Source organism: Ranitomeya imitator, chromosome 4 (genome assembly GCF_032444005.1).
Source record: "Ranitomeya imitator isolate aRanImi1 chromosome 4, aRanImi1.pri, whole genome shotgun sequence".
Classification (NCBI taxonomy): Eukaryota; Metazoa; Chordata; class Amphibia; order Anura; family Dendrobatidae; genus Ranitomeya; species Ranitomeya imitator.
Window position 1 is genome coordinate 8,714,048 of NC_091285.1, and position 22,343 is coordinate 8,736,390.

At 49.0% G+C, this 22,343-nt stretch overlaps 3 protein-coding genes across 8 annotated transcripts in view; all 3 read left to right on the top strand.

Moving 5' to 3' along the window:
• Window positions 1–1,554, top strand: part of ADA2 (adenosine deaminase 2) — a 65,838-nt gene extending 64,284 nt beyond the window's left edge. For all 5 annotated transcript variants that reach the window (XM_069762917.1, XM_069762914.1, XM_069762913.1 and 2 more), the window contains 3 exons: window positions 142–299; window positions 393–595; window positions 957–1,554. In XM_069762917.1, the coding sequence (XP_069619018.1) occupies window positions 142–299; window positions 393–595; window positions 957–1,068 (473 nt within the window). In that variant the 3' untranslated portion in view covers window positions 1,069–1,554. The remainder of the gene's footprint in view (window positions 1–141; window positions 300–392; window positions 596–956) is intronic.
• Window positions 1,555–9,407: 7,853 nt separating this feature from the next.
• Window positions 9,408–15,096, top strand: HDHD5 (haloacid dehalogenase like hydrolase domain containing 5). 2 transcript variants are annotated; one of them, XM_069762920.1, is made up of 9 exons: window positions 9,408–9,516; window positions 11,555–11,709; window positions 11,835–12,038; window positions 12,176–12,288; window positions 12,426–12,519; window positions 12,672–12,705; window positions 12,849–13,023; window positions 13,176–13,364; window positions 13,445–15,096. In XM_069762920.1, exons 2-9 carry the CDS (start codon window positions 11,581–11,583, stop codon window positions 13,767–13,769), a joined length of 1,263 nt encoding a protein of 420 aa, XP_069619021.1. In that variant the 5' UTR covers window positions 9,408–9,516; window positions 11,555–11,580; the 3' UTR covers window positions 13,770–15,096. The 2 variants fall into 2 exon arrangements, with proteins under 2 accessions (XP_069619021.1, XP_069619020.1); XM_069762919.1 differs by having other exon boundaries at window positions 9,452–9,629.
• A 2,029-nt stretch (window positions 15,097–17,125) lies between these two features.
• Window positions 17,126–20,674, top strand: TMEM121B (transmembrane protein 121B). The gene has a single exon (XM_069762922.1). The coding sequence runs from the start codon at window positions 18,411–18,413 to the stop codon at window positions 19,407–19,409; it is 999 nt and encodes a 332-aa protein (XP_069619023.1). The 5' UTR covers window positions 17,126–18,410; the 3' UTR covers window positions 19,410–20,674.
• The last annotated feature ends 1,669 nt before the right edge of the window (window positions 20,675–22,343 follow it).

Below are 22,343 nucleotides of genomic sequence, written 5' to 3' on the forward strand. Positions count from 1 at the left end.
AAATAATATTACCGCCATACAGTGGTCATACTGTATAAGATTAATGCACAGCTCTACAACACTACTGCCTCCGTGTGATACTACATATTTTGACAATCAGGCCAGTACCGGTTACCATATGACGGTGTATTGCTTCATTAGGCTGGCAGGGTATGGGCGTAGATGAAAACGTGCTGGATGCCCTGTTGCTGAACACATCACGGATCGGTCACGGATACGCTCTAATTAAACACCCCGTGGCTCAGGAGATGTCTCTGAAGATGAACGTCCCTCTGGAGATCTGTCCGGTCTCTAATCAGGTCAGCTGGGGGGGCGCCAGCCATCTTCATTACATGTGACCTTGCGCTTTGTCACCCGTCGCCCAAATTCTGACTCGTGCTTTTCCTGTGCAGGTCCTCCTCTTGGTGTCTGACCTGCGCAACCACCCTGCAGCTACTCTACTGTCCGACGGCCATCCCCTGGTCATCAGCTCGGACGACCCATCCATTTTTGGCGCCCAAGGGCTGTCGTATGACTTCTATGAGGTGTTTATGGGAATGGGGGGCTCCAAGGCTGATCTGAAGACCCTCAAGCAGCTGGTGGTCAATTCGATTAGGTAAGTGATACTCCCCTGTCCCAAAAAGTGGACATCGGCATCGGGGTAACGTGGCATTACATGGCAGCCATTCAGAGAGTCCATCCATGTAATGCCAGGATGACTCCAGTGCTCCACGGCAGGAGGCGCTCTTTTTTTGGGCCTACAGAAGGGGTCCCGAGATGGGCACCGTCCTCTTTGATGCCAAAATGCAAGTGTTTTGGTAAAAGCTACCTTTTGCAGTTGTGTTTTATGACAAATTTTGTACCGTTTCACAGGCTTTTTATTTAATAGGCATTGCTGGCTGTAGATTGAGTTAACTGAAGATCTGTCAGTGAGCTCCTTCTATGACTGGTACCCTCATCTCCCCAATCTATTGCAGGTTCAGCTCTCTGTCTCTCGAGGGGAAGGACAGGCTGACGGACGTCTGGCAGAAGAAGTGGGACACATTCGTAGGCGATTTGGCCGAGAAGTCCCGGGAGGAGCAGGAATAGAGCGTTGCGCTTCACCGAGGCTCACGGCGTCACGTTATATCCGAGAAGGAAAAAATAAACAAAAACAAAAATACTCTATACAACATGGAGTAAGACGGAAGGAGAGTGAGAGTGTGTGAACGAGGGCGAGAGCGCAAAGCTGGAGGACAGCGTGAGAGCGACGTGACCTGGTGCAAGATGTAGACATTATGCTAGTAAATCCTGGATACTGGCGCTAGACCCGCTGCTTCCACCAGTAGCCCCCGCGGCTCCCTCACCCCCTGGGGCTATACAGGGGGAATGATATACCAATAGCAGAGGCTTAACGCTAGTGCCACGCAGTACCGTACCCGAGACGTCTGAGCCCTTACTGGTAAATGAGGGCCGCAGGCTATGTGTGCGGGATCTAGATTGTAAGCCCCTCTGAAGCAGGGACACGTGTGGGAAGGGGGATACGCTCTTTGTACAGCACGGCTATGAATGTGTTAATAAATTACCCACATTGTACGGGATTCAGTCTTCATTACGGATTTCTCTACTGCGGAGATTCACTTCCATCATTACACCTGAAAAATAAAAATAAAGTCATCTATTCATAGGATCAGTGGTGGTCCTAGCAGTCGGACCCCTAGGGATCACCTATCCACAGGACTTCGGTCTCGTGTTCGGTGGTCGTCCTAGCAGCCGAACCCCAAGAGATCAGCAAGTTATTACACATCCAAAGTACCTCAGTCTTGTGATCACTGGTGGTCCTAGCAGCCGGACCCCTAGAAACCAGCAAGTTATCACATATCCACAGAATTTCGGTCTAGTGATCAATGGTGGTCCTAGCAGCCAGACGCCAGAGATCAGCAAGTTATCACATATCCACAGGATCTCGGTCTAGTGATCACTGGTGGTCCTAGCAGCCAGACCCCCAGAGATCAGCAAGTTATCACATATCCAGAGGATCTCGGTCTAGTGATCACTGGTGGTCCTAGCAGCCAGACCCCCAGAGATCAGCAAGTTATCACATATCCAGAGGATCTCGGTCTAGTGATCATTGGTGGTCCTAGCAGCCAGACCCCCAGAGATCAGCAAGTTATTACCTATCCACAAGACCTCGGTCTAGTGATCACTGGTGGTCCTAGCAGCCAGACCCCCAGAGATCACCAAGTTATCACATATCAACAGGACCTCAGTCTAGTGATCATTGGTGGTCCTAGCAGCCAGACCCTTAGAGATCAGCATGTTATCACACATCCAAAGGACCTCAGTCTAGTGATCATTGGTGGTCCTAGCAGCAAGAGCCCCAGAGATCAGCAAGTTATTACCTATCCACAAGACCTCGGTCTATTGATCACTGGTGGTCCTAGCATATGGACCCCTAGAGACCAGTAAGTTATCACATATCCACAGGACCTCAGTCTAGTGATCATTGGTGGTCCTAGCAGCCAGACCCCTAGAGACCAGCAAGTTATCACATCTCCACAGGACCTCAGTCTAGTGATCATTGATGGTCCTAGCAGCCAGACCCCAAGAGATCAGCAAGTTATCACATATCAACAGGACCTCAGTCTAGTGATCATTGGTGGTCCTAGCAGCCAGACCCCCAGAGATTGGCAAGTTATCACATATCCACAGGAACTCAGTCTAGTGATCACTGGTGGTCCTAGCAGCTAGACCCCCAGAGATCAGCAAGTTATCACATATCCACAGGAACTCAGTCTAATGATCATTGGTGGTCCTAGCAGCCAGAACCCTAGAGACCAGCAAATTACTACCTATCCACAAGACCACGGTCTATTGATCAGTGTTGGTCCTAGCAGCCAGACCCCTAGAGACCAGCAAGTTATTGCCTATCTACAGAAACCTGGTCTAGTGATCAGTGGTGGTCCAAGTTGTTGGACCCCAAGAAATCAGCAAGTTATCATATATCTACAGTGCCGGGGTGTCTTATGATCGGTGGGGGTCCCATCACTGAGACCCCAAGAAAAGAGAAAGTTACCACCTATCCACAGGACCCTGGTCTCAGTATCGGACCCCCAGAGTTATCGCGTGTCCTGTGAATCGGTGGTGGCTTGTAATCCTAGTATTAGGGTTATTCTTGTCTCCGTTCACGGGAGGTTGAGTTTTGTTGGTTCCATATTCCCCATAGAAATGATGGAAACAGAGCCTGTCAGACGCTATGGGCTCGTTCTGGTGGTCAGACATAGACAAAGTTATTCCCGGCTCAGCCATAAAACGGGGAATAACCCTTCACTGAGAATGTCGGTTCTCCGGTGAAGCCGTGCCTGCACAAGAGACACTACGGTCGTGGGTTAATGTCCCCAAACTAAAAAAATAAATAAAAAATAAGTATAATTAAAAAAAATGTTCAAAATATAGTTATATATATATATATATATATATATATATATATAATAAAGAATTAATATATTCGGCATCACGGCCTCTTTAACCCCTTAATCCCATATGACGTACTATCCCGTCCAGGTGACCTGGGACTTAATTCCCAGTGACAGGATAGTACGTCATATGCGATCGGCCGCGCTCACGGGGGGAGCGCGGCCGATCGCGGCCGGGTGTCAGCTGAATATCGCAGCTGACATCCGGCACTATGTGCCAGGAGCGGTCACGGACCGCTCCCGGCACATTAACCCCCGGCACACCGGGATCAAACATGATCGCGATGTGCCGGCGGTACAGGGAAGCATCGCGCAGGGAGGGGGCTCCCTGCGGGCTTCCCTGAGACGATCGGTACACGGTGATGTACTCACCGTGTACCGAGCGTCTTCTCCCTGCAGTCCCCGGATCCAAAATGGCCGCGGGGCTGCATCCGGGTCCTGCAGGGAGCACTTCCGGGTCGCCTGCAGGCACTTGGTAACGCTGCAGCGATGAATGAGATCGCCGATCTTACAGAGTGCTGTGCAAACTGTAAGATCGGCGATCTGTGATGTCCCCCCCTGGGACAAAGTAAAAAAGTTAACAAAAAAAATTTCCCCATGTGTAAAAAAAAAAAAAAAAAATTACTAAATAAATAAAAAAAAATATATATATATATTATTCCCATAAATACATTTCTTTATCTAAAAAAAAAAAAACCAATGAAAGTACACATATTTAGTATCGCCGCGTCCGTAACGACCTGACCTATAAAACTGTCCCATTAGTTAACCCCTTCAGTGAACACCGTAAGAAAAAAAAAAAAACGAGCCAAAAAACAACGCTTTATTATCATACCGCCGAACAAAAAGTGGAATAACACGCGATCAAAAAGACGGATATAAATAACCATGATACCGCTGAAAACGTCATCTTGTCCCGCAAAAAACGAGCTGCCACAAAGCATAATAAGCAAAAAAATAAAAAATTTATAGTCCTGAGAATAAAGCGATGCCAAAATAATTATTTTTTCTATAAAATAGCTTTTATCGTATAAAAGCGCCAAAACATAAAAAAATGATATAAATGAGGTATCGCTGTAATCGTACTGACCCGACGAATAAAACTGCTTCATCCACTTTACCAAACGCGGAACGGTATAAACGCCTCCCCCAAAAGAAATTCATGAATAGCTGGTTTTTGGTCATTCTGCCTCACAAAAATCGGAATAAAAAGTGATCAAAAACTGTCATGTGTCCAAAAATGTTACCAATAAAAACGTCAACTCGTCCCGCAAAAAAACAAGACCTCACATGACTCTGTGAACCAAAATATGGAAAAATTATAGGTCTCAAAATGTGGAGACGCAAAAACGTTTTTGCTATAAAAAAAGCGTGTGTGACGGCTGCCAATCATAAAAATCCGATATAAAAAACGCTATAAAAGTAAATCAAACCCCCCTTCATCACCCCCTTAGTTAGGGAAAAATAATAAAATTAAAAAAATGTATTTATTTCCATTTTCCCATCAGAGCTAGGGTTAGGGTTAGGGCTAGGGTTAGGGTTAGGGCTAGGGTTGGGGCTAGGGTTGGGGTTGGGGCTAGGGTTAGGGCTAGGGTTAGGGCTAGGGTTGGGGCTAGGGTTGGGGCTAGGGTTGGGACTAGGGTTGGGGCTAGGGTTGGGGCTAGGGTTGGGGCTAGGGTTAGGGCTAGGGTTGGGGCTAGGGTTAGGGTTGAGGTTAGGGTTGGAGCTAAAGTTAGGGTTAGGGTTGGGGCTAAAGTTAGGGTTAGGGTTGGGGCTAAAGTTAGGGTTGGGGCTAAAGTTAGGGTTTGGATTATATTTACGGTTGGGATTAGGGTTGGGATTAGAATTAGGGGTGTGTCAGGGTTAGGGGTGTGATTAGGGTTACCGTTGGGATTAGGGTAAGGGGTGTGTTAGGGTTAGGGTTTCAGGTAGAATTGGGGAGTTTCCACTGTTCAGGCACATCAGGGTCTCTCCAAACGCGACATGGCGTCCGATCTCAATTCCAGCCAATTCTGCGTTGAAAAAGTAAAACAGTGCTCCTTCCCTTCCGAGCTCTCCGGTGCGCCCAAACAGGGGTTTACCCCAACATATGGGGTATCAGCGTACTCAGGACAAATTAGACAACAACTTTTGGGGTCCAAGTTCTCTTGTTATCCTTGGGAAAATAAAAAAGTGGGGGGCTAAAAATCATTTTTGTGGGAAAAATAAGATTTTTTTTATTTTTGCGGCTCTGCGTTGTAAACTGCAGTGAAACACTTGGGGGTTCAAAGTTCTCACAACACATCTAGATAGGTTCCTTGGGAGGTCTAGTTTCCAATATGGGGTCACTTGTGGGGGGTTTGTACTGTTTGGGTACATCAGGGGCTCTGCAAATGCAACGTGACGCCTGCAGACCAATCCATCTAAGTCTGTATTCCAAATGGCGCTCCTCCCCTTCCAAGCTCTGCCATGCGCCCAAACAGTGCTTCCCCCCCACATATGGGGTATCAGCGTACTCAGGACAAATTGGACAACAACTTTTGGGGTCCAATTTATCCTGTTAACCTTGTGAAAATACATAACTGGGGGCTAAAAAATCATTTTTGTGAAAAAAAATTTTTTTTTATTTTCACGGCTCTGCGTTATAAACTGTAGTGAAAAACTTGGGGGTTCAAAGTTCTCACAAAACATCTAGATAAGTTCCTTGGGGGGTCTAGTTTCCAATATGGGGTCACTTGTGGGGGGTTTCTACTGTTTGGGTACATCAGGGGCTCTGCAAATGCAACGTGATGCCTGCAGACCAATCCATCTAAGTCTGTATTCCAAATAGCGCTCCTCCCCTTCCGAGCTCTGCCATGCGCCCAAACAGTGCTTCCCCCCCACATATGGGGTATCAGCGTACTCAGGACAAATTGGACAACAACTTTTGGCGTCCAATTTATCCTGTTACCCTTGTGAAAATACAAAACTGGGGACTAAAAAATCATTTTTGTGAAAAAAAAAAGAATTTTATTTTCATGGCTCTGCGTTATAAACTGTAGTGAAACACTTGGGGGCTCAAAGCTCTCAAAACACATCTAGATAAGTTCCTTAGGGGGTCTACTTTCCAAAATGGTGTCACTTTTGGGTGGTTTCAATGTTTAGGCACATCAGGGGCTCTGCAAACTCAACATGGCGTCCCATCTCAATTCCAGTCAATTTTGCATTGAAAAGTCAAATGGCACTCCTTCCCTTCCGAGCTCTGCCATACGCCCAAACAGTGGTTTACACCCACATATGGGGTATCAGCGTACTCAGGACAAATTGCACAACAACTTTTGTGGTCTAATTTCTTCTCTTACCCTTGGGAAAATAAAAAATTGGGGGCAAAAAGATCATTTTTGTGAAAAAATATGATTTTTTATTTTTACGGCTCTGCATTATAAACTTCTATGAAGCACTTGGTGGGTCAAAGTGCTCACCACACATCTAGATAAGTTCCTTAAGGGGTCTACTTTCCAAAATGGTGTCACTTGTGGGGGGTTTCAATGTTTAGGCACATCAGGGGCTCTCCAAACGCAACATGGCGTCCCATCTCAATTCCAGTCAATTTTGCACTGAAAAGTCAAATGGCGCTCCTTTCCTTCCGAGCTCTGCCATGCGCCCAAACAGTGGTTTATCCCCACATATGGGGTATCAGCGTACTCAGGACAAATTGGACAACAACTTTTGGCATCCAATTTATCCTGTTACCCTTGTGAAAATACAAAACTGGGGACTAAAAAATCATTTTTGTGAAAAAAAAAAAGAATTTTATTTTCACGGCTCTGCGTTATAAACTGTAGTGAAACACTTGGGGGCTCAAAGCTCTCAAAACACATCTAGATAAGTTCCTTAGGGGGTCTACTTTCCAAAATGGTGTCACTTTTGGGTGGTTTCAATGTTTAGGCACATCAGGGGCTCTGCAAACTCAACATGGCGTCCCATCTCAATTCCAGTCAATTTTGCATTGAAAAGTCAAATGGCACTCCTTCCCTTCCGAGCTCTGCCATACGCCCAAACAGTGGTTTACACCCACATATGGGGTATCAGCGTACTCAGGACAAATTGCACAACAACTTTTGTGGTCTAATTTCTTCTCTTACCCTTGGGAAAATAAAAAATTGGGGGCAAAAAGATCATTTTTGTGAAAAAATATGATTTTTTATTTTTACGGCTCTGCATTATAAACTTCTATGAAGCACTTGGTGGGTCAAAGTGCTCACCACACATCTAGATAAGTTCCTTAAGGGGTCTACTTTCCAAAATGGTGTCACTTGTGGGGGGTTTCAATGTTTAGGCACATCAGGGGCTCTCCAAACGCAACATGGCGTCCCATCTCAATTCCAGTCAATTTTGCACTGAAAAGTCAAATGGCGCTCCTTTCCTTCCGAGCTCTGCCATGCGCCCAAACAGTGGTTTATCCCCACATATGGGGTATCAACGTACTCAGGACAAATTGTACAACAACTTTTGGGGTCCATTTTCTCCTGTTACGCTTGGTAAAATAAAACAAATTGGAGCTGAAATAAATTTTGTGTGAAAAAAAGTTAAATGTTTATTTTTATTTAAACATTCCAAAAATTCCTGTAAAACACCTGAAGGGTTAATAAACTTCTTGAATGTGGTTTTGAGCACCTTGAGGGGTGCAGTTTTTAGAATGGTGTCACACTTGGGTATTTTCTATCATATAGACCCCTCAAAATGACTTCAAATGAGATGTGGTCCCTAAAAAAAAATGGTGTTGCAAAAATGAGAAATTGCTGGTCAACTTTTCACCCTTATAACTCCCTAACAAAAAAAAATGTTGGTTCCAAAATTGTGCTGATGTAAAGTAGACATGTGGGAAATGTTACTTATTAAGTATTTTGTGTGACATATCTCTGTGATTTAAGGGTATAAAAATTCAAAGTTGGAAAATTGCGAAATTTGCAACATTTTTGCCAAATTTCCATTTTTTTCACAAATAAACGCAAGTTATATCGAATAAATTTTACCACTAACATGAAGTACAATACGTCACGAGAAAACATTGTCAGAATCGCCAAGATCCGTTGAAGCGTTCCAGAGTTATAACCTCATAAAGGGACAGTGGTCAGAATTGTAAAAATTGGCCCGGTCCATAACGTGCAAACCACCCTCGGGGCTTAAGGGGTTAAAGGTTTGATGCATCGAAAACATATTAATTCTGTACGTTAAGTCCCAAAAAGTAAAATTATCATTTCCCCTAAAAAGCTAATGGTATCTATAGAAAGTGTGGAATAATCAAGCCCTAGCGCCATTCCATAGGCAGAAAAGTAAAAAAAAATAAATATATATATATATAAAAACGGAGATGTAAATAAATTTATTGATTTTTTAATACATTTTGTTTATAATTTTCTGATTTTTTTTTTTTTTTACACAGTAAAATAAAAAAAAAAAATGTTGGTATCGGCGTGATAGTACTGATGTGGTACAATGAATGATGTGGTACAAAACTACAAGTCGTCCCGCAAAAAATAAGCCCTCGTGTTGCTATGGAGACAGAAAGATTAAAAAACTTATGAATCTTGAAATAAGAGGAAAAAATTAAAGCACAAAAATGAAAAATCGCCCTGAAAGGAAGGGGTTAAGACATAATATTTCATAAAAATAAAGGAGATAAGAATAACTTCTCTCTCACAATATGGAGGTTTTTACTTTCGTTTTACCTCAGGTGTCATTTCTGACTGAACGTGAGGGAAATACAGAAATGCCTCAGGCGATGACGTCACGCTCCCGGCAGAGGGCGCTCTGAGTTGTGAGCTTCTGTCTCCGCCGCTTCAGCCATATTGTGTGAAACAATCTCTTTTGGTGAGGATGGGTGGTCTCCAGAAACATGGCCGCCGCTACAGAACAGCCCTCAAATCTGTGAAGACATGGATGCACAATGTTATCCCGCGAGTCGCCGTGACCCGATTATATACCATTTTCTCTCTCTTTTCTTTGTCGCGGCTTCTGGCAGCGGCTTAGTTGTAGATCCCGGAATTCGATTGGTGAGACTGGTTCACCTCTGGACTTCATATCCCATCAGACCCTGCGCCGGAATACGCTGAACTCTGTTGTAAGTGCATGCTGGGAGTTGTAGTTTTTTTTTTTATTCTAGCTGTCATGGAAGCTGACGGGTGCAGTGTGTGAGGGTCAGTGGCGGCTCTGCTGGGAAAGTTACTTCTAGAGGTGAGACACTCCCGGCTCCTGGTGTGTGGGGGCCCTCGGGTAACAGACTCCTATGGGCCCCTCTTCGCCTTCCTCTCCTATATCTTGGTGTATCAGGGCTTTTTTTTTTTAGCTCTTTCTCTATCGTTAACATGTTGGCTTCTGTATGATTTGTTATTCCATTTTTTGGGGGAGTGACCAGAAAATAGCGATTCTGTTGGACGGTGTGTACAACCATGTCGGCCAAAACATGGTGGCCAGGGGCGTGCAACCATGACGACCAAAACATGGCGGCCAGGAGCGTGCAACCATGATGGCCAAAACATGGCGGCCAGGAGTGTGCAGCCATGACGACCAAAACATGGCGGCCAGGGGTGTGCAGCCATGACGACCAAAACATGGCGGCCAGGGGTGTGCAGCCATGACGACCAAAACATGGCAAGGGGCGTGAAACTATGAAGGCCAAAACATGATGGCCAGGAGTGTGCAACTATGACAACCAAAACATGGTGGCCAGGAGCGTGCAACCATGATGGCCAAAACATGGCGGCCAGGAGTGTGCAACCATGATGGCGAAAACATGGCGGCCAGGAGCGTGCAACCATGATGGCCAAAACATGGCAGCCAGGAGTGTGCAACCATGACAACCAAAACATGGCAGCCAGGAGCGTGCAACCATGACAACCAAAACATGGCAGCCAGGAGCGTGCAACCAGGACAACCAAAACATGGCAGCCAGGAGCGTGCAACCATGACAACCAAAACATGGCAGCCAGGAGCGTGCAACCAGGACAACCAAAACATGGCAGCCAGGAGCGTGCAACCAGGACAACCAAAACATGGCAGCCAGGAGCGTGCAACCATGACAACCAAAACATGGCAAAAACCTGACCTGCAAATCCAAACATAGACTCAGTGTGAACAGGTGCTGAACCTAGAGTCGCCAACTCGTACATAGTTAAATAAATAAGGCAGCACACTGCAGCGCTAAAACATGCAAACTTGAAAACACGAAATTTGAACTGCATTACTGCACTAGAAATATGAAAAATGAGAGCTTTTAGCACATAAAAATGGCCAATTTTATGTGTACCTGGTAGCCCCTTTACGGCATCTCTCTTATACCAGGTCCTACGCTTGCCTTACCTCGCTGAGAATAAACGTCTCCATCTGAATGGGTACATGTGAAACCTCTTCTTAGACTAAAATTCTCTCTGTGGAGGGGTATTGGACCTGCTGTAATTAAAACACCTGAAGCTAGGAGGCGGAGTGCACGATCAGAAGGCTAGAGAATACATTTCAAAAACCTGACCTGCACATCCAAACATAGACTCAGTGTGAACAGGTGCTGAACCTAGAGTCGCCAACTCGTATATAGCTTCAGGTGTTTTAATTACAGCAGGTCCAATACCCCTCCACAGAGAGAGAGAATTTTAGTCTAGGAAGAGGTTTCACATGTACCCATTCAGATGGAGACGTTTATTCTCAGCGAGGTAAGGCAAGCGTAGGACCTGGTATAAGAGAGATGCCGTAAAGGGGCTACCAGGTACACATAAAATTGGCCATTTTATGCGCTAAAAGCTCTCATTTTTCATATTTCTAGTGCAGTAATGCAGTTCAAATTTCGTGTTTTCAAGTTTGCATGTTTTAGCGCTGCAGTGTGCTGCCTTATTTACTTAACCAAAACATGGCGGCCAGGAGCGTGCAACTATGACGACCAAAACATGGCGGCCAGGAGTGTGCAACCATGACGGCAAAAACATGGCGGCCAGGAGTGTGCAACCATGACGGCCAAAACATGGCGGCCAGGGGCATGCAACCATGACGGCCAAAACATGGCGGCCACAGGGGCCTATTAATGGGGGTACAGTGTTATAGCTGTGCTGGTGTAGTGTGATGGTGCTGCTGGTAATATGTGACCCTGTGTCTTTTCCCCCCGTTTTCAGGACCGCTGCGCGGCTGATCACGGACGATGGCCGCCCTTGTGGGTTGGCAGCGGTTTTTCTCCAGGCTGGTGCAGCACAGAGCATTACTCGGGTGGCAGCGAGCAGCGTCGTCGGCTGTGCCGCCTGCAGCAGTGTGGGGATCACCAGCGTCTAATGTAAGTGCTGCCCCCACAATCTGCCATCACTCGTGCCCCCCCAGTTATACTGTCGGCGCGGAGCTTTACTGCCGCCCGTCCGGACTCCCCCTGATTCATCTGTTTTAACCCTTTCCTTCCTGCAGTCGTCTCCGAGCTTCGGCCTGCTGTTTGACATAGACGGGGTGTTGGTCAGGGGCAGAAATCCCATCCCCGGAGCTGCCGAAGCCTTCAGGACATTGCTGGATGGGGGCGGGATGCTGGCAGTGCCCGTCGTGTTTGTGACTAATGCGGGTAACTGTCGGCGCGAGGAGAGAGCGACGGAGCTGAGCCGGGTGCTGGGGGTGGAGGTAAGAAATGCTCCACCGCATGCAAAATGCAAAAAATGCACAGAAAAATTGCTGCAAAAACGCAATGTGTGAACATACCCTAAAAGTAGCAATGGAGCCACAGCCCATCCCGACCTTCTTGGTGCCGTCCCCCGCAGGTCTCCGCTGATCAGGTCATCCTGTCGCACAGTCCGCTGAGGATGTTCCACCACTTCCAGGATAAGTGCGTGCTCGTGTCCGGTCAGGGTCCGGTGGAAGATGTCGCCAAGGAGTATCCTTCTCTGTACGGCCGTGGACGTGCCCCATTATTGGCGGCTCACACAACGTGCCGTGGGATCGGATGTAGGCGGCCCTGTAACTTCTTGATCACAGTCCTTATGAATGTCTTTCCTCCTTGACACTTCACAGCCTCGGTTTTATGAATGCGGTGACGATCGACGCCGTGAGGCAGGCGTACCCGCTGCTGGACATGGTGGACGAGAGGAGGAGGCCGAGGGGCGCTGTACGTATAGGTCTGGTCTAACGGTGATGGTTACTCCTGTATTTATCTCCTGTTGTAAAACCACAACTCCTGGCATGTACTGATTTGCTGGGAGTTGTGGTTTTTGCCGTAGTCCCACTGACGCAGATATGTCCTATTTCTGTTCTCTGCAGTTCGATGTCGGCGAGAAGCTTCCAGCCATAGAAGGTGAGGAGGAGACTAAAGCTCAATAGGAGCTTTCTTAAAGGGGTTGTCTAGAGATCTCAAAAGTGCTGAGAAAGTTGTAGATTTATAATTGCATTACAAGGGGTTGATCGGTGTAATCGGAGCTCCCTCTGGTCGCTTTTCAGCCGTTGTTTTGTTGGGGGAGCCGGTACGTTGGGAGACGAGTCTGCAGCTGATCCTGGATATCCTGCTGAGTGCAGGGAGGCCGGCGGAGTGGAAGACGCAGGCGCCATATCCACACATCCCAATTTTAGCCTGTAATATGGATCTGCTCTGGATGGCGGAAGCAAAGATGCCCAGGTCAGCAGTGCACCGCTGTTATACATGTCGCCACCAGAGGGCGCCAAAGTCTAAGGGGATCGCTGAGAGTGCAGACTGCTCTTCCACCACCGGAGGGTGCCATTTGCTGGAGGTCTCATTTCTAGCCCATCTCTTTTGTTTTTTTGCTGCAGGTTCGGTCACGGGACGTTTCTACTCTGCCTGGAAACGTTATACTATAAAATCACAGGCCAAGAGCTGCGGTACGAGGCGCTGATCGGAAAACCCAGCCCTGTCACCTACGAATTTGCTGAGAAGCTAATTCTGAGCCAGGCGAGGGAGCATGGGTGGAGTAGTCCCATTCAGACGCTCTATGCTATTGGGTGAGTTGCAGGACTACGGTGAGCGGAATTGTGGGAGTTGTGTTTTGTCCCATCCTCTTATGCCGCTTTTTCTGCTTTAGGGATAATCCCATGGCGGACATATACGGCGCCAACCTTTATAACCGCTGTCTGCAGAGTCGGAGAGGAGACTCGCAGCAGCCACACAGCTGTCAGTCAGTCCTGGTGTGCACCGGAGTGTATAGTAATGGGGGCGAGGTGCCCAGTGACCTAAGGGAGAGCGTGACACGGACCGTCTTCCATGGACACCGGGACTTTAAATTTGACCCCAGTCTGGTGGAGGCGTCCTACGTAGTGCGGGATGTGGGGGAAGCTTTGGCATTGATATTGAAGAAGGAAGGATGGCGGTCAGGACATGAGTGCACCGATGATGTCACTGAGCCCTGATAACCAGGAAGATCCGGACATGAGCGCGCTGATGATGTCACTGAGCCCCGATAACCAGAACCATCCAGAATTCAGCGTGCCGATGATGTCACTGAGCCCCAATAACCAGGACGAAACGGACGTGAGCGCACCGATGATGTCACTGAGCCCCGATAACCAGGACGATACGGACGTGAGTGCTGATGATGTCACTGAGCCTGGATAACCAGAATGATATGGACGTTAGTGCCGATGATGTCACTGAGCCCCGATAACCAGAACCATCCGGATGTGAGCGCCGATGATGTCACTGATCCCTGATAACCAGAACCATCCAGACGTGATCGCCGATGATGTCACTGAGCCTGGATAACCAGGAAGATCCGGACATGAGCGCGCTGATGTCACTGAGCCTCGATAACCAGAACCATCCAGAATTCAGCGTGCTGATGATGTCACTGAGCCTCAATAACCAGGACGAAACGGACGTGAGCGCACCGATGATGTCACTGAGCCCCGATAACCAGAACTATCCGGACGTGAGCGTGCCGATGATGTCACTGAGCCCTGATAACCAGAACGATACAGACGTGATCGCTGATGAGGTCACTGAGCCCCGATAACCAGGACGATACAGACGTGAGCGCTGATGATGTCACTGAGCCTGGATAACCAGAATGATATGGACGTGAGTGCCGATGATGTCACAGCACCGATAACCAGAATGATATGGACGTGAGTGCCGATGATGTCACTGAGACCTGATAACCATGACGACACGGACGTGAGTGCCGATGATGTCATTGAGCCCCGATAACCAGATGATATGGACGTGAGTGCCGATGATGTCACTGAGCCTGGATAACCAGAATGATATGGACGTGAGTGCCGATGATGTCACTGAGCCTGGATAACCAGATGATATGGACGTGAGTGCCGATGATGTCACTGAGCCTGGATAACCAGAATGATATGGACGTGAGTGCCGATGATGTCACTGAGCCTGGATAACCAGATGATATGGACGTGAGTGCCGATGATGTCACTGAGCACCGATAACCAGAATAATATGGATGTGAGTGCCGATGATGTAACTGAGCCCCGATAACCATGACGACACGGACGTGAGTGCCGATGATGTCATTAAGCCCTGGGCCGTGTGATTCTCCATCCTGATATTTTTTAGACATTATTTATTGCTGTTTTTTTACCCGATCATTGATACTGGCTGCCTGACAGTACAGAAACTGTGTGATAGTGATCCAGCATGACATCTGCTAATCCGGCATGTTTGATAATCCGGCTCCTTATTGCTTTGTAGACCCAGAATAAATGCCTTATATACTGACTTGTCGCATGGTCTTGTGTATCGTTGACCACCGGCCTGTGGAGACGACGGACACGTCTATGGAGGAGGCACCTCCACAGGTCGGCCAGGTGCGCTGCTGATTTCCCGCATGCTTTTTCGTGCCATCGAATCTGCCACATCTGTCCCATGGGAAGGTCCGCACCGCTCTGGAGAAGATTTGGAAATATTCGGTGGTCCCGAGATGTCTGCACATAAGGGGGCTATAACCTGGGCCTGATATTTGGATGACCCCATTGCAGCTTTACTCCTCCACAGGAGACAGATGACGTCTTACCCCTGTCCCACCCATGGGTGTTATGTGCCCCTAATCGCTTTACTATACCATTAACCCTTTATTACAGGAGTCACATGTGCTAGAACTATAACTCCCAGCAAGTCCTGGCCGCCTGCAGAGCCGCCGCTGTGAAAAACAATCTAGGGCGGGATGATGATGATGATGTCTGTGGCGCCATCACACGACATGGGAGGGGGAAGGTAGGAGCCCCGGGGGCCACATCCGACATCGGGGTGACCCAGTTCTGTCTGAGCTGATGTGTCAGCAATAAATTATCACTGTACATACAGGAGACGATGGGGATGGGCGGAACTGCTGGGACTTGTGGTCCTGGAGTCTGAGCCTCGTGCAAAATTCCCGGCACTTCCGGCCGCGATCACTGAGGTCTTGGCAGACCAGAAGATTGACTACGCGCCACCTCTCTACAGGGTGAAAAGACTCCTGTCCGTCATATTCTCACTTTCTCCACCTGCTCTACATTTATCGCTAGATTATTTATTACCCACAATCCCATTTATTGTGATAAAAGCCTCCGGTCCGTCTGTCCATGGCGATGTAGTGTCGGCCATTACTACCTCTGTGATCGGGCAATCCACTGACTGACTGCTGTAACTGTGAAGAACCCTTTCCTGTTCAGCTGCCGGAATCGCGTTTCTTCCACCCGTAATGAATGTCCCCTGGTCCTCAGTATGATCTCTGGTACAAATAAGTCCTGTGCCGTCACTTGTATTGTTCACACATGCACTTATATGTATAAATGACATCTGTGAGGCGTCAACGAGGAGTGGTCCTAACACTGATCGTTGTGGTCCCCAGTGCCCCGGTACTGAATCCTGGGGTCCCCAATGCCCCCCGGTACTGAATCCCGGGGTCCCCAATGCCCCCGATACTGAATCCTGGGGTCCCCACTGCCCCCGGTACTGAATCCTGGGGTCCCCTCTGCCCCCGGTACTGAATCCTGGGGTCCCCTCTGCCCCCGGTACTGAATCCTAGGGTCCCCTCTGCCCCCGGTACTGAATCCTAGGGTCCCCTCTGCCCCCGGTACTGAATCCTAGGGTCCCCTCTGCCCCCGGTACTGAATCCTAGGGTCCCCTCTGCCCCCGGTACTGAATCCTGGGGTCCCCACTGCCCCCGGTACTGAATCCTGGGGTCCCCACTGCCCCCGGTACTGAATCCTGGGGTCCCCACTGCCCCCGGTACTGATTCCTGGGGTCCCCACTGCCCCCGGTACTGATTCCTGGGGTTCCCACTGCCCCCGGTACTGATTCCTGGGGTCCCCACTGCCCCCGGTACTGAATCCTGGGGTCCCCACTGCCCCCGGTATTGATTCCTGGGGTCCCCACTGCCCCCGGTACTGATTCCTGGGGTTCCCACTGCCCCCGGTACTGATTCCTGGGGTTCCCACTGCCCCCGGTACTGATTCCTGGGGTTCCCACTGCCCCCGGTACTGATTCCTGGGGTTCCCACTGCCCCCGGTACTGAATCCTGGGGTCCCCACTGCCCCCGGTATTGATTCCTGGGGTCCCCACTGCCCCCGGTACTGAATCCCGTGGTCCTGTCTGCTGACTTTATCCCATTTACCGAATTTGCCAGCTACCATAACACACACACACACACACACACACACACACACACACACACACACACACACACACACACACACACTGTAGCGCTCCCTCCCCTGCAGTGCCCTCCTCTCACCACCAGGTGGCGGCACAGTGGACCCGTCTCATAGTCTCGGCCGCAGAGAAGCTGCTGCTCGTCCTCCCCGGTGGCTCCCGGGGCCCCTCCACCACATCCCGGCTCCTCAGGGCCACGAATCCCGGGATCCTCCAGTGACTGCAGCTGCCGGAGATCGAGGATCATTCCCGGGATGTCACATCTTCCAGGCTGCTGCCATCTGCGGGCGTCACAGCCTCCTCTGCGCCCCCAGGTCAGTGCGTCCCCCCGCACCATGGAGCAGAGCCGGGAGCAGCCTCTACTGGCCTCCACCACCTAGCAGCTGTGCCTCTGTGTCCACTACCTGTGCAGGACCCCCAGAGCACTGCCGGCTGCCCCCCACACCGGGCACCCGGAGCAGGACCCCCAGAGCACTGCCAGCAGCCCCCCACACTGGGCACCCTGAGCAGGACCCCCAGAGCACTGCCAGCAGCCCCCCACACCAGGCACCCTGAACAGCACCCTCAGCACTGCTAGCAGCCCCCCACACTGGGCACCCTGAGCAGGACCCCCAGAGCACTTCCGGCAGCCCCCCACACCAGGCACCCTGAACAGCACCCTCAGCACTGCCAGTAGCCCCCCACACCAGGCACCCTGAACAGCACCCTCAGCACTGCCAGCAGCCCCCCACACCGGGCACCCCGAACAGGACCCTCAGAGCGCTTCCAGCAGCCCCCCACACCGTGCACCCTGAGCAGGACCCCCAGACCACTGCCAGCAGCCCCCCACACCGGGCACCAGGAGCAGGACCCCCAGAGCACTGCCAGCAGCCCCCTACACCAGGCACCCCGAACAGGACCCTCAGAGCGCTGCCAGCAGCCCCCCACACCGTGCACCCCGAACAGGACCCTCAGCACTGCCAGTAGCCCCCCACACCGTGCACCCTGAGCAGGACCCCCAGAGATTATGTAACTGCACATTCCAGCACATGTGAGGATGGATGGTGGCTCCGGATATCTGCACAGGGCTGATAATCACAAGGCCCCCTCCTTTACTAGTGTACCCCTCACCCCTGCATTAGCGCACCCCAATATTTCCCCCTGCACACGCCTTCATTAGCGCACCCCAATAATCCCCCCTGCACACTCCTTCATTGGGGCACCCCAATAATCCCTCCTGCACACTCCTCCATTAGGGCACCCCAATAATCCCCCCTGTACATCACCTCCTTCATTCTTGCTCAGTTTGCCATTTTTGTGCCCTGTGGCCCCCACCCCCTGACATCCTGCCCCCTCCACTCTCCCCGCTACCTGTGGCCCCCTCGTGCCCCTCTTCCTCGTCCCCCTCTTCCACTCTGGGGATGACGGCTGGGGAGTTCCCACATGGGGGCCCTGGAAGGTTGCCAGGCGGGGGCCCAGGCTGTGCACTCTGTGGCTGTTACAAGGCGCTGTCCGTGGTGCTGCTGCTGGCCCAGGGGGCGCTGCTGGACCTGTACCTGATCGCGGGAACTGACCTGTACTGGTGCTCCTGGATAGCCACTGACCTGGTCGTGGTAGCCGGATGGGGGATCTTCTACTCCAAGAACAGCCGGGGCCAAAGAGCCTATCAGAGGTCCCTCGGCTCCACCGGGTACGGCCAAGTCCTCCGGCCAAAGAAGGGCCACTTTGCCTACAGCCACCTGGCCTGGCTGATCTATGCCATAGCCTTCACGCCGAAGGTGACCCTGATCCTCTGCACCCAGATAGTGGATCTGATCGAGGCCGGGGTCCCGCTGGGCAGCACCGGCTTCAGACTCACGGTGGCGCTCTCGGTTCCTCTCCTGTGGTCTCTGGTGCGCTCGCTGAGTGTTGACCCGCGAGGGTGGCCACACCAAAGAGCCAGCGGCTACTTCCTCGCCTCCTGCCTGGACCTGCTGGACATCTACGCTCTCCTGGACCCCATGCTGGAAGGGAAGCTACTGCTAAACCCCCTGATCCGCTACCCTCTCCTGGTGGTCTACTTCGTGGCTCTGGCCTCCCCCGTCCTCTGGTTGTCAGAGTTGGACTCGGCAGCTCCGGCCGGCTGTTGTCGCCTCTTCCTTCGCCTCCTCTGCAGCTCGTTGGTGGACGCCCCCCTCTTGGCCGTCCGTTGCTTCTTAATGTTTGGTCCGGACCACCAACCCATGTCCGTCTTCATGTTAAAGAATGTCTTCTTCTTGGCCTGCCACTGGTTGGAGGTCCTGGAGCTCTGCTGCCTGCTGAAATCTCCTGGTCCCGACCTCGTGGACCGCCCGCCGGTACAGTTCAGCCACTGCGTCTCTGAAAACGACATGGGACCCCACGCTTACGTCAATACGCTGGCTGTGACCTCACAGAACTGAGCCGCCATGGTGGACGATCATCCGGAATTAACCCCTTGTTCTCCAGTGGACCTTGCTCTTCTTCCTCTACCAACACTGCCATGAAATTAAGTCCGGACCCCCGACTCCTTGGAAGATACCAAGATGCAAAGGGAGACGTATATGGAAAAGGGACGTACTGTACGGAAGTTGTATAGTCACGTGGGATCTGTATGGGGGTCCGTCCGGTCAAATTAAAGCGTTTTGGGGGGTGGGGGAAAGTTGATGTATATCTATGGTAGCTGAAAAATGATTGGTTTATAGATGTCATGTGGTTACCCACATCGAGATCCCAAAATAAGTTATAATTGGGGGATTTAAAGGGAATTCATCACCAGCACAATGTAAGGCACCCAAAAAAAAATTGACCCCAAAGTGCCAAGAAGCAGAACCAAAGTGATCCGCCCCCTACCCACCCAATTCCTTAAAGGGTTAATCCCGTTTTCGTAGACGAGCATTATCAGATAGGGCTTGTAAAAACAGGCACTTTTGCAATTTACTGCTTTTTAATATTTGCAGCCGTTCTTGAGATAATACAAATTTTCGTTGTTACGCTTCCTGCAACGGTGGTCGGTTTCCAAGGCAACCGGCCGTAAACGAAAGGAAAACTGCTCATATCTCAACAATGGCTGAAAAATTTAACAAGCAGCAAATTGCAAAATTGATTGTTTTTACAAGCACTATCCATCAATAGCCAATTATAAACAATAACTATAGTGGGCGCCGTTCTCCCCCAAGTATAATGGAGGGTTTGATAAAATGGAAACGGATCTATTTGTGCATCTGTCGTGTCTTATTGGGAAGTTTTAAAGGAGCACACACCCTTTAAATTTTCCAAAACTTGAAAAAAAAAAAAAAAAAAGTGAATTTCAAGTGAATTTAACGTAATTTGATGAGTAATGCATGCAACCTAACAATGGCTGGATGTAACTTTATATGTGGTTTAATTCTGTATTTAAAGGGGAACTCTTAATCTAAAGTAATCTTTGCCAGGAAAAGTTGGATTATGAACATTTACCATCAGCATCAAGTTTCTTGTCGCTGGATTACCTCTCCTTTCAGTGTAGCTGCAGTACTCGCACCTACCTGCAGGTGTCACTTTAGCCTATGCGGTCAATGGAGGCTTATGCCACCAAACAGTGACCCCTACAGGTTATAAGAGAGAATATAACTTTTTTTTTTTTTTTTGTATGGAGATATCTTAAGAAAATATATTTAGTGTCAAAGTGAAATATAAACAAAAATATTTTATGAAATGCAGGAAAAAAAAAATTGCAAAAAAAAGTCTCTGCTGCCCTCCCGATTCAGTCACCACGCGAGCTGGCTGCAGGCCGCCCTTATGTACTGATTACACCTGTCATGCCCTGAGACCAGCACTGCCTTATCTCTCCTCACCCCAGGGCTCCTACTAAAGATTTTGGAGTCTTTGGGTGTCTTAAAGGGGCTTGATTTTATTTTTTATTATTGTTACTTATTACTTAAATGGGGCTAAAAATCATTTTCGTAATTGGGTTTCATTAAAAATTTTGCACCGTTTTGCTTTTTACAAGGCTTTTTATATCCCAACACATTCGACGTTGAGGTGGTCTGTGGTTATAAATTAGGCGGCAGATAAAAAGTTAGAAACGTTCCTATTGGTCGGTCCCGATGACATCATCACTGCCAGATTTTCAGTTAACTCTTTAGAAGCCAGCCATAACCAGTACGATGGAGGCTATAGAAGGAAAACCGTGCAAAATTTTTAATGAAACCTAATGAGAAGAATGAATACTAGACAAAAATACATGCAAATATGTAGGGAAAAAAAAAAAAAATCGGCCCAACCCCTTTAAGAATTTGCTAAATTTTCAATCATATTCCAAGGTTCAGGATAAAATTAAGTTTTCATCTTTAGGTTTGGCTTTGTTGCCGTGACTACTGGTTATTACGGTAGCAGCTAATGCGATTCTAGAGAACAGAGGATGTCCTTGCCTGAATATTTAAAGGGAGTGTCGCTTTACGGATGGATTCAATTGGTACTTTTTTTTTTTTGTAATGCCGCGACAAAAAAAAAAAAGTAAATATTCGAAGGCCTATGCGTCAGTTATAAGAGATGACCCCATCGGTAGGGGTCCTTGTGGCGCTATCCCCCATTAATGACCGGCTGACGCCGAGTTACACGACGCTGGTACAATAGCCGCCAACCGGTAACACTGCATAATATGGCAGTGACCAAACGCCTCCGCTGTGTGAGGTCATCGTTATCTGGAGAAATCTGATAAGGGCTGTTCTTCTAGAGACGTCGCGTTCTCACTTATCCAAACTGATTGTAAATGCAACAAGGCTCTCAGGTAACGCCGCACCAAGGGCTGGACCTCAGGTTCCCACACCCAGCAATGCACAAGATGGCCGCCACCGACCCTGCGGGGCCAGGACTGCGCCCACGGGGGGACGCATCATGGGAGACACACTGAGCAATGCATGTACAAAGTAATATTTTTTGTCTCATAGTGTTTTATAAAAGCCGGCGGACCCGCGTCTGTAAAGGAGATTCTGTTTGATTCAGCGCCATCAAAATGTAAGATGTAATCAAGTCATCTTACAGCATTGTGATTATAACTACTATAATACCGCCCCCTGTATACAAGAATATAACTGCTATAATACTGCCCCCTATGTACAAGAATATAACTACTATAATACTGCTCCCTATGTACAAGAATATAACTACTATAATACTGCTCCTATGTACAAGAATAACTACTATAATACTGCCCCTATATACAAGAATATAACTACTATAATACTGCCCCTATGTACAAGAATATAACTACTATAATACTGCTCCTATGTACAAGAATATAACTACTATAATACTGCTCCCCATGTACAAGAATATAACTACTATAATACCGCCCCTGTATACAAGAATATAAC

Excerpts from the sequence above, each read along its gene's own strand:
- HDHD5 (XM_069762920.1), top strand. The coding sequence starts at position 11,581 with ATGGCCGCCCTTGTGGGTTGGCAGCGGTTTTTCTCCAGGCTGGTGCAG. Across the intron at positions 12,289-12,425 it reads GTGGAAGATGTCGCCAAGGA|CCTCGGTTTTATGAATGCGG; the intron begins GTATCCTTCTCT and ends GACACTTCACAG. Across the intron at positions 12,520-12,671 it reads GGAGGAGGCCGAGGGGCGCT|TTCGATGTCGGCGAGAAGCT; the intron begins GTACGTATAGGT and ends TGTTCTCTGCAG.
- TMEM121B (XM_069762922.1), top strand. The coding sequence starts at position 18,411 with ATGACGGCTGGGGAGTTCCCACATGGGGGCCCTGGAAGGTTGCCAGGC.